This window comes from Varanus komodoensis, unplaced genomic scaffold (assembly GCF_004798865.1).
Source record: "Varanus komodoensis strain SLA01 unplaced genomic scaffold, ASM479886v1 scaffold115, whole genome shotgun sequence".
NCBI classification, from domain to species: domain Eukaryota; kingdom Metazoa; phylum Chordata; class Lepidosauria; order Squamata; family Varanidae; genus Varanus; species Varanus komodoensis.
Genome location: NW_025335330.1, coordinates 202,973 through 214,320, shown reverse-complemented (window position 1 = coordinate 214,320; position 11,348 = coordinate 202,973). Strand labels below are relative to the sequence as shown.

The window sequence follows — 11,348 nt, the reverse complement described above, 5'->3', positions numbered from 1 at the left end:
AGATCCTGCTTTTAGCATTCGAGGAAGCTTCCGAAGTGATCCAGCTAGAGCGATTAGCACTAATATGAAACACACTTAAAATATAAATCAAATTGCACCAGCAATTAACAGTAATAAAATGCAGGGTAGCACAACAATTGAAACCATCGGTGCCGAAGTTGTCCGTACGTAAAATCAAGACTGCAGTCGCTTGATGTTTCTGTTCTCACAGTATTTGCTTTTAAAATTGCTTGGGGAGCAGCTTGGGGGGCCCTGGGTTGGGCCTCTGATCGCCTGGGCCCAGGAGGAGGGCACCCTGCAACCCGAGGGGGTTGGGGGAGGAGGGGTCCGAGTGCTGCCTCCCAGTGGGGTTGGGAATTCTGGAAGCAATTCTCCACATTCAGGGAATGATCTGCCCGGGGGAAAGCCAGGCAGAGCCCTTACTCTTTACAGTCCCCGCACCTCCCAAGCATTCAGATGCAGGACCTCCATCCTTGGCCTGGAGGGGCTGCCTTTGGTCCTTGCCCAGGTGTGAGCGGATGCCCCAGGCAGCGGGCAGATCCTTCGCAAAGAGCCTGGCCCAGAGGGCAAGAGCGACAGAGGCCCTGGGCCCCGGGGCGCGGAGAGCTGCCTCGCTGGACCCGGTGGGTGCAGCCCGTTTGCTTTCCTCGTGCCGCAGCCCCTTCGTTTCGAAGTCACTTGGAAGGAGCAGGTGCCGCTGTGGGGCCAGCCGGAAATCCTGCAGGAGCCGCAAGGCAGGGGGCTAGGAGGCCTCAGCCGGGGGTCTTGGGCCATCCAGGCAAGGGAGCTGCTGAGAATGAGAATGAAGGGCTGCCCAGGTGCCTGCCTGCCTCGTCGCAGCTCCCGGGGCTAACGGGAGAGCTCCCGTGGTGCATTTCCTTCCTGCATAATTTGCTCCTTCCGTGGAACTTCTTCCCTAGCGCCCTGACCGTGTCTTGTGCTTCCGCTGCCCTCATGGCTCGAGCTGCCCATAACCTCAGACCAGAGCGTCCAGCCCCAGTCTGAATCTGGCCTGCCAGTTCTCTGCGTCCGGCCAACCAGCCCCGCGGAGAGCCTGGCCACTCGCGGGGCCCTGCGAGCGGCTGAAAGGGACCTGGCCCACGCCCACCGGGGGGCTTCTGGTGGCTTCCGCGAGGGAGGTCAGCCACCTGTGCACAGGAAGCTTGGCTGTGCGCCCCTGCTGCTCGCCTGCGGGTGCCGGAGACAGCAAAGTGGGGAAGGGGCGGGGGAAGGAGCCGGGCCTCACCTCTTCGAAAGAGAGGGCTGGCCTGCAAGCCTCTGTTTAATGAGGCTCAATAGAGATTTTTTTCGTGTGGACCTTGAGCTCTGCTCTCTATTTTTGGAAAAGAGCAATGAAAGTTGCTGACTGCTGCTCAGTGGAATAATCGGGTGGAATAAGGTGTGCGGCGGGAGAGATGCTGGGAAGATTCCCGCCCGCCGCGCCAAGATGCCGCCGCTCCTCCTATTGCATCCTGAGGTTTTGGAAAGGGAGCAGAGCGTCACACGCACTTGGCATGTGATTTTAAAAATAGTTTCCCCCAAAATAGCCCCATCCATCCCACAGGGCTCTCTTTCAGAAGCGCGCTTATTTAGCAACACGCTTCAACACAAAACCCAGCAGCAGCTTCAGGACCGGGAAGGGAGCTCTCTGGACTCGGTGACTCCAGCCCCTTCGCCTCGGCTGCCCCTCGGTGGCCCGGTCTCAGAAGGACGGCTTGCTACCTGGGGCGGGGGGGGGGGGGGGGGGGGGGGAGGGCTGTGGTCGCTTTGGCAGAGCGTCTGCTCCATTTCACCCGAAATGCTGGCCCTCCTCAGAAACGTCAGCTGCGGCTTTCCTGTTAAAAGTGCACTTTGTGCGAGGCCTCGTGACCGGCGCCTCAAAATCTCATCATCCGAAGGGCACTTCCCCCAGTGGCAGTTGCTTTGCGGGGCCTGGAGAAGGGCCCCGGACCGGAGGGGGCCGTGGGGGCACTGGGCCCGGCTGTCTCTGGGGAGCTGTGGAGCCGGGGGAGGGAGCAGCCCCGCTTGTTCTCGGCCCGGAGCTGGCCCGCCTCTCCAGAGCGGCCCGGGAGACCCGGCCCGGGTGAGCAGTGGCGGATCGCCGCCTCCCCGTCCAAGAGGGTCGTGCAGCTTGGCCTCTTTGCTGCGGCCTCTTGCTAGGATATGTGCTCGTGCAGCACCCTGCGTGCACATCGAAGTGTGACGCACCTCCTGTGCCGTGCACTCGCAGCGGCAGACGCGACCTCGCTGCTTGCCTGAGTTCAAGGGGCCGCCTTCATCTCTCTGGGCAGGGAGCCGGCCAAGATGCCCCGTGCCTGGCAAGGGACGGGGCGGGGTGGCGATCTGCCTCCCCAAGTTGTGGCGATCTGCTCGTGCCGCAGAGCCATTCTTCCCGGGGCGACTGCGATGAAGTGCAACTGCCTGGACTTCTCATCCCAAGAGGTTCTGGGTGGCTGGTCATCCCCGAGTGCAGGACGGGGCATGGCAGCACGAGGTACCGGGAAGCAAGCTCTGGCCAGACATCAGGAGGAACTCCCTGAGCATTAGAGCAGTACTGCAACAGAGCCAGTGGCCGAGGGAGGGGGGCTCTCACACATGGAGCATTCGAGACGCAGCTGGGCAGCCCTCTGGGGGGGCGGGGGTCTAACTGGGAGTCCTGGGCTGAGCAGGGGGTCGGACCTCACCCGGAAAAGTTGGTAGTGTAGGTCTCCTGTACGCTGGCCAGGCCTCATCTGGAGTGCTGCCTCCAGTTCTGGGTACCACAGTTGCAGAAAGAAAGTTGCAGACAAGCTGGGAGGGGTCCAGAGCAGGCAACATGGATGATCCGGGACTGGAAGCCAAGCCCTGCGAGGAGAGGCGGAAGAGCTGGGCGTGCGCAGCCTCAAGAAGAGCAGGCCGAGGGGAATACAAACTCTGGCTCATGCACAGAACTGCTAGTCCTCATGCTGGGAGCCTTTCAGGACTCCAGGTGAGCCTGACCTGTGCTGAGTGGAGGGGGACCGGCAGTGGAGCGTGACTGGCCTTGCCAGTCCTTTGGTTAAAGCACCAAGCTGTCCTCCAGGGAGGCAGCACACCTGGTGAGAGCGCAGGTCGGCCCAACAGACGCGTCCTTGCCCCACGCGCCGGGGCCCCGCTCGACTGGCGCTGGCCTCCTCTCCTCGCAGCCTTGGTGCCATCGCCGCCACGTGGCTGGCCTGCAGCCTTTCGCTTGGCGTTGCCTGGGGGGCTCGCGGTTCCTCCAGGGCAGGCTGCCCTCCAGCCACAGCCTCCAGGCACGTAAAGCAGTTCGCGAGTCCCGCGGGTGCAGAGTTTCTTCCAGTTCTCTTGCAACAAGCGGCCAGCCCCTCTGCCCGTTTTTTTTAAGAACAGGGAAAATTTGTTTGGGCCGACTACCTGGGAGACGCACCAGCCAGTTTCAGACATCACTTTTGCACCTGGCCTCATTTAGTGCCTCCTTATTCCTTCAGCATCTTAGCCTCTGCAGACTCCCCATCTTCCTCTGCACCCTTGCGACTGCCTTCTCCCCCCACCCCCCAACCCCAGGTCTGGAGGCTGGTTGAGTAGCTCTGGGGAAGAAGAACAGCCTGGGGCAAGGTTGGCTTGTGGAGGGGGGGGCGGCCGGGAGAGAGGCTGCCAGCCGTGCCCTTGGCTTTTGCAGCCTCCTTCCCGCGATGGCTGGCACCGGGCCCGCCTCGCGCCAGGAGCTGCGCAGAGGAGGGCCCGTTGCAAAGCCGGCAGAGGCGGGTGAGGCCGTGCTGCAGCTTTGCCCTGTGATGCTGCCTCTGTGGAGGAGGCTCCGGCGGTAGGGTGGGGAGGCGCCAGGGCTGCATGCAGGTGGCACGAGGCCGTCGCCTCTGGGGCCAGGCGCTGGAGTCGATCAGCCGATCGCTCCTGAGTGGAGAGCCTCAGAGTGCCCCGCTTTGGAGGACCGCGCACTGAAAGAGCTGCGTCGGGAGCCCCCCCCCCCCCCCCGATCGCCAGACCAGCCACCGGGTTGCATCCCTTGCTGGACACCCCTCGGATCCTGGGAGCACGAGCCACACGCGTGGCCTGCAGTGCTTCGGGCGTGAGGGGGCGTGCGAAGCAGCGGGGCCTGGTCGCGGGGGGCCGCAGCCCCTGGCCCGCCAAGCAAACTCCGGCAAAGCAGCCTCTCTGTGGCGTTGCCGGCGTCTTCCCGCAACTCTCTTCCGGGGGCCACCTGCATCCTGCCTCAGACTGATTGGGCAGGGGGCCGCCCCTGCCCCCAGTTTGAGCCCGCCCAAGCAGCTTCAGGCCCTCTCACGTCCACACGGACTACTGGCACTCCGCCTCCTCTGCGGTGGCGTGAGACAGGCAGGAAAAGCGGCAACTGCATGGATTTGCCCCAAATCCAAGGACGCTTTGTGCAGTTCATTTTCTGCTACCTGCAGGGACACGCCTGGCAAGGCCCGCCAGACGGAGGGCTTGACTCAGGGCACGGTGGGCTGGGGGTCTCCACGCTGCCACTGCACCTCTCCCAGGGGACGCCTGCACCTCGCCAAAGGGAGTGGAGTCCCCCTCGGGAGTGGCCGGGGGCCTCTCTGCAGGCCTTGGGGGGCGTGCAGCATGCCCCCGGAGGCGAACTTCTGCAGCTTCCAGCGTGGAAATGAGGGTGCCATTTTGCCTTGAAATGTCGGAGTGCCGCCGCCTCTACCTGGAAGCGGTAGTTAACTAATTAGTGAAAGGATCAGTTTCCTTTGACTGATCAGGCGTTGCTTCAAGCCCTTCTGTGGTCACAAAAGAAGCTCGACTGGACGGGAACCGTGCCTGGCGTGAGGTCTCGGAAACCTGCCACCGGGGGGTGGGGGGTCCGCCGCAGCCCCTTGTCCCTCCCTGTTGCTAGCAGGGCATGAATCTGCTGGGTCAAAAGCCAAGCAGGCAGCGCGCGGAAGACGGGCCATGCGCTGCTCACACGTGTCTGCAGCAGTGGGTGACGTGGGTCCGTGCCACGAGGGGCCGTAAGCACCATGCTTGCCGGGGTGGGGTGGGGTGGGGGTGGCACCTGCGGCCCCCACCAGGGGGCGCTCAGAGCGGCCCGGCAGGATGGGGGCCTTCTGTGGGCATGGCGGCTTGGCGCCTGCATCCTAGGAGGGTCCCCAGAGGGGCTTCTGTGCACTAGCTGAATCTTGGGCCCCACGCAAGGAGGATGTCTCTGCCCGCAGGCTCTTGGATGCCGGCGAACAGCTGCCGTTCACACTGGGGGGTGGGGGGTTTCTGGCTCGCCGAGCTGCTTGAGCAAGGGGCGGATTTCTGATGGCAGCGGGCAGGCAGTCAGCCTCTGGCCAGCATGTGCGGCTCAGACATGGGCTTTCCCCGTTAGCTTTTATTGTGCAATACAAAACCGCACCAGCGGAGCCAAGCCCAAGGAAACAAGGTTCAGTTTGGATGCCAGGAAGGACCCCCAGGGCACGGAATGGGCTCCCGCGGGAGGTGCTTGAGGCCCCGTCGGTGAGGGTGCTCAAGGACAGGCTGGACATGCGCATGGTAGGCCTGTCAGGAGCAGAGCCAGCTAGAGGCGGGGTCAGACTAGATGGCCCGGATCCCCCTTCTGACTCGCTCTGTTTCTATTAACAAGCGGTGGGGGGAAGAGGGAACAAAACTGAAACATTACAAGTTTTGAATAAACTGTAAAAAGAACCACAGTATCAATTAGCTATATATTATACATCTGCATGTGTTGGTCTATAACAGAACATTCCACTGTTATTAAAAATAATTATGCATAGACTTCAACAACGGCGCCCCAAATTTCCATGCATTTATCCACTTGTCGGTTGTGCCTAAGGGCCACCTGTTCACAGCTTGAAAGACTCACGAAATCCTTCACGCCGTGTGTTACTGGAGGTGGCTGCTGATGCTTCCAGTGCTGTTGTTTCAGGCTTTTAGCTGTCAAAAAGGCATGGAAAATCCATTTACAGTGACCTTGCGCTGCGTGCCAAGAAAAGAGTAGATAATTCAAAAGGACACCTGCATCCTTGAATTATTGCCTCCCCCTGAAAGGAAGCCACCATCAGGCGTTGCCAAAAAATGAAGAGGAGCATTAGCCACACCATGCCTCCGACCATTGATCGATTTAACTACGCTGTTATCAGAGAGACGGTGTGCTGTGCAGGATCCTCAAAGCATTGTTTTTGCCAAATTAGAAATAGAGAAACAGAGTGAGTCAGAAGGAGCTTCCTGGGTCATCTAGTCTGACCCGTGGCTCCAGCCAGCTTCAGTCATGGCGTGCCTACCATGTGCACGCCCAAATTAAGCCTTAGTCTAAGCTCCATGACCCCACAGGAAATGGATAATACTGGAGCGCTCCACTGGCTGGGCAAGATGAGGGGCTCCGGTTCATGCTTCCATCCTCGGGGAAGACCCCCGGACCTGAGTGGCAGGCTGAGGGACCCGCTCGGCCCCCGCCGACACTTCCCATGGCGGGTCCGAGGCTGCAAAAGCGACAGGGCCCGACCGGGATTCTGACACGGGTCTCGCTTGCGTTCGTTGCCGTGCGGCATTACCTGGCAGCTGATATTTAGCCCACAAAGCTGAAAATGGCGGGGCATCATTGCCCGGACCGACAAGCTGATCCGAAGTGAAAACCAGGCTGTCGACCAAAGTTAAAACCCTCCCATCCAAGTTCACTCGCCAGTTTTCAAATATGGATTTCCCTATAGTTCTGTGTATGAGAATGCCTCAGACTGCAACTGGCGAGAAAGCATCACTCAGCTCTCCAGCCACCCCCCGGAGGGACGCGTTCCCTGTCTGGGTGTGACGTGAGGAGCCCCTGCAGCCCACCGGGGAGGGGTCCAGAAATGGGAATTGCAGGAACGGCCCGGGAGAGGAACCTAAGTGGGAAGGGGCAAAACCTCGTGCCCACCAACAGATGGGGCCGAGGGGGGAGCACCGTCGGGGAATCCAAAGCGCCCTTGTTGATCGAAAGTGGCAACGCTTTTGAGGATGTTCATGGTGGAGTGGAACCCGATGAAAAATTTACAAAGCGAAACATTCATCTTCTGGAAATACTTGCCAGGTGTAAATAAAGGAATAGCACATGAAACATAAACAATGTGAGGCATTGCATTCATTTTATGTGTATTTAACCTGCTCCACGGACTGAGCTTTAGGGATAGCCCTCTGCCGACGTCTCTCGATCCCACTTGGATCGACTGACTCGCGTCCGACGTCATCATGTGCAGTGCTCCTCTTGGCACGAGGACTCGCAGAGAGGGAACAGGCTCGGACAAAGTCCAAATGGCTGGCGAGATGACACACCAGGAAGCACATTATCTCCAGTAGCCAGGAGTCCCAACTCTGACCCTTTAACAGAATAATCAGATACGTGTCCACAAGGATTAATCATCAGTGTGAAGGCAGGAACGGCTGGCTGACTTCCAAACTAAACAACAAAAGGCCAGTGGCTGAAAGAATTGGCTTAGAAGCACAAATCCATGGCTGTTTGGGGCGCGTCCAGCAGCGAGCGACAGGGTTCCTCTGGCCGGGTGTGGAATCAGCTAAGCACGGCGGCAATTGACCTTGAAGTTAGCTATGTGTGCAGAAGGGGCCGGTGTGGCTCAAGGCTCCCCGAGACGCGGGCTGGGGCAGGGCGTGGGTGTCGACCAACACGCTCTCGGGCAAGGCCCCAAAACGGGTTCGGAACAGTGACGAGCAGGGCCGCCTGGTGCAGGCCGAAGACGCTGCGGCCAGAAAAGGCCCCTTGCCGAAGGCAGGGGGTGGCGCACGTGTCCGGTGACCGCACGTTCCTGCTCGCGGGCAGAATGCGTGTTGCTGTAGGATGGGGCTCTTCCCACGGGCGCGCTTGAAGCAAGGGCCGCTCCTGCGCAGGCTCCCGCCCTGAACTGCCGCGGGGCCGGGCGGGCGCTCTGTGTGCGCTCCGCTCCTTTGGCAGCCGCTGGCAGTGGCGAACGGGGTGGCGACGTGGCCGGCCGAGGCACTGGCCGCACGCCTGCGCTGATGGGTCCGTGCTGGGAGCTGCACTGCCTCCAAGCCGGGGCAGAGGGCTCGGGGTTGCCCCGCAGGGCCCGCGGGATCAGGGGGGCCCTGGGCCACCTCTGCTGCCGGGCTGGTGTCTCCAGGCGTTGCCTGAGCAGTGGCGCGAGCCCCCCGAGCCAGCCCCTGGAGGCACGCGGCGTGTGGGGGAGGCACCGTAGGACGGGCAGGGAGCCGGACGCGTTCAAGACGCGCTGAGGGGCGCCAGGCCAGACGGGCGACCGGTGGCATCGCATCCAGTGCCCCCACTTGAGACTTGGCCCCCAGGCGCTGCGAACCACCCTGAGGGGGGAGGCCAGACTCTGGGGAAGGAAGGGGGGGCCATTTGGGTTGGGATCCACTCTTCACATGGGCAGGTGATGCTCCCGCAGACCAGAGGGGTTGTTGCCTTGATTTATGCAGCTCGTTAGCTGCTCCCGTCGAAAACAGCATCGCCACAAAACCTGCTCAGCTGCAGTACTGTGTAAGCTTTTCATTCTAACATGCTGGAAAGAAAAAGCAGGGAGAGAAGAGCCCTGGGCAGACCCTGCGGCCCTTTGGGCCTGCCCGTCGGTGCGCTCTGGCTTCTCCTACGCAAAGGGTGCGGGGCCCACCCATGCGCCTGTGGGTGCCCCGAAGGTTTGCACGAGATGGGCAGCTTGTCAGGTGGTACAGGGTTATGCCATGTGTGCAAAATCGTGATTCGCACAGGTGCCCGTGCTGTTCAGAAAAAGCTGCCCAAGTCACGGCCCTTCCGAGAGAGAGAGAGAGACGTGCACCAGAACGGCCCACCCTGGCCAGCCCCTGGCCATCAGACCGGCAGCGGGCAGGACACCGGCCAGGCTCAAGGGAACGGGAGCTGGAAGGCGCACGGTGTTTCCTCCCGGGGGGGGGGCGGGGGCGGGGGCACGGACTCGGGGCAGGCCGCAAAACGCGGCTGGAGTGGGATGCGCCCTCCAGCCGCCGCTGCTTCGTAAAGTCGCCCTTCTCTCTTCCTGCAGGCATGGTGCAAAAGCTCGACCAAAAGCTCCCCGTGGCCAACGAGTACTTGCTGCTTTCCGGGGGCGTCCGGGAAGGCGTGGTGGACCTGGACCTGGACGAGCTGAACATCTACGCCCGCGGCACCGACTACGACATGGACTTCACGCTCCTGGTGCCGGCGCTGAAGCTCCACGACCGGAACCAGCCCGTCACCCTGGACATGCGCCACTCGGCCCTGTGCCACTCGTGGCTGAGCTTGCGGCTGTTTGACGAGGGGACCATCAGCAAGTGGAAGGACTGCTGCACCGTCGTGGACCATATCAACGGGGCCACTAACTACTTCTTTTCCCCCACCAAGGTGGCCGACTGGTTCTTTGACTCCATCAGCATCGTCCTGTCCGAGATCCAGAAAAAGCCACAGAGGGGGATGCCCAAGGTGGAGAAGGTGGAGAAAAACGGGACCATCCTCTCCATCATCCTGGGGGTCGGCAGCAGCCGCATGCTGTACGACATCGTGCCGGTGGTGTCCTTCAAGGGCTGGCCGGCGGTGGCGCAGAGCTGGCTGATGGAGAACCACTTCTGGGACGGGAAGATCACCGAGGAGGAGGTCATCAGCGGCTTCTACCTGGTCCCCGCCTGCTCCTACAAGGGCAGGAAGGACAACGAGTGGCGGCTCTCCTTCGCGCGGAGCGAGGTCCAGCTGAAGAAGTGCATCTCCAGCAGCCTCATGCAGGCCTACCAGGCCTGCAAGGCGGTCATCATCAAGCTGCTCTCGCGGCCCAAGGCCATCAGCCCGTACCACCTGCGCAGCATGATGCTCTGGGCCTGCGACCGGCTGCCGGCCAGCTACCTGGCCCAGGAGGACTGCGCGGCCCACTTCCTGCTGGGCCTCATGGACGACCTGCAGCACTGCCTGGTCAACAGGATGTGCCCCAACTACTTCATCCCGCAGTGCAACATGCTGGAGCACCTCTCCGAGGAGACCGTCATGCTGCACGCCCGGAAGCTCTCCTCGGTGCGCTCGGACCCGGCGGAGCACCTCCAGACGGCCATCGAGCACGTCAAGGCGGCCAACCGGCTCACGCTGGAGCTGCAGCGGCGGGGCAGCGCCAGCGGCATCCCGTCCCCGCAGTCCGACGGGGGGGACGCCGGCCAGCCCGACGACCGGCTGGCCAAGAAGCTGCAGCAGCTCGTGACCGAGAACCCGGGGAAGTCCATTTCCGTCTTCATCAACCCCGACGACGTCACGCGGCCTCACTTCAGAATCGACGACAAGTTCTTCTGAGGCGCCCGCACTGCCGGCTGGACCAATGGTTCCCTTCGACCCCGTTTGGGCTTTTTAAAAACATATCCGGCTTAGGTTAGATTTGTCGAGAACACCAAAAAAGTCTTCTTGGTTCTCCAGGATGGTGCAGTACGTTCTTGTTTCATTTGCTGCTACCCCGACCTCCCGTTTGCGTATATGCATTTCTGTAGTTTTAAAGAATAATTTGGAAACCCCTCCCCCACGCACACCTGTGCTGTGCGTGCACACACACCCATACACACACCTGCGCGTGCGCTTTGTGTGTATGTGCGTGTGTGCCGCCTGGCCGCCTGGTTTTCTGGCTTCTTTTGTGCGGGCTGAAAGTTCCCCTTTCCCGATTCCCTGCAACGCGATCTTTTTTCTCCTTTTCTGTTGCTGCGGTTTGCTTTGCTTATTCCCGTGCCACTCTTCTGGTGAGTGTAAGAAATTCCAGGCAGGAATTTTTGGTTCGCTTCCTGTCTTTGGCCACGGCCCACTTCGATTTGGCCCACTTCGCCTTTCTCAACCAAGTTGACTTTGCAAACAACGATGCAACAGACTTCTCAAGGGTTGGGTATCCCTTCTCATCACCTGTTCTTGAATGTAATCGTTTGGAATTGAGAACGTTGCTTCTGCCAATCTTCCATGCGGAATAAGGTTCTGGAATGTTAGTTTTTAGTGTGTGTGTAATTATTCAATGCCTTATTTAAAAGCTATTAAAGAACATATCATTATAAATGTTAATTGGCACTAATTTGCCCCTGCTGTGATCCACTGGCTTTTCACTTCTTTTAAGAGGAGCATCTGTCGGGCTGCTCCATCAGATGTGACGCCGGGCAGAACGCCTCGACCGAGCCCCACCCCGAGGCCCCTCAGCGGTTCCTGCTGGATCGTCCTGGTGCACGATGGGTTATGCAGAGTGGGGGGGCCTTTGGGGGTCCCCCTAGCCTAATCCTGGCCTCTGGGGAAACAAGCCTCCCTCGGTTCCCTGCTTCTGCGAGATGCGGCGGTCACGATGGCTTCCTTTTGCGGTGTTGTGAACCTGGCACCGGGGGGGGCCCTTGGGGCATCTTCTCTCTGGGGCCCGTGCAGT

General features: G+C 60.7%; 1 protein-coding gene across 1 annotated transcript; it reads left to right on the top strand.

Moving 5' to 3' along the window:
- The first annotated feature begins 8,992 nt into the window (after positions 1-8,992).
- On the top strand, positions 8,993-11,005 carry MB21D2 (Mab-21 domain containing 2). Its single transcript, XM_044421161.1, has one exon. The coding sequence runs from the start codon at positions 8,993-8,995 to the stop codon at positions 10,253-10,255; it is 1,263 nt and encodes a 420-aa protein (XP_044277096.1). The 3' UTR covers positions 10,256-11,005.
- Positions 11,006-11,348: the final 343 nt, after the last annotated feature.

Excerpts from the sequence above, each read along its gene's own strand:
- MB21D2 (XM_044421161.1), top strand. The coding sequence starts at position 8,993 with ATGGTGCAAAAGCTCGACCAAAAGCTCCCCGTGGCCAACGAGTACTTG.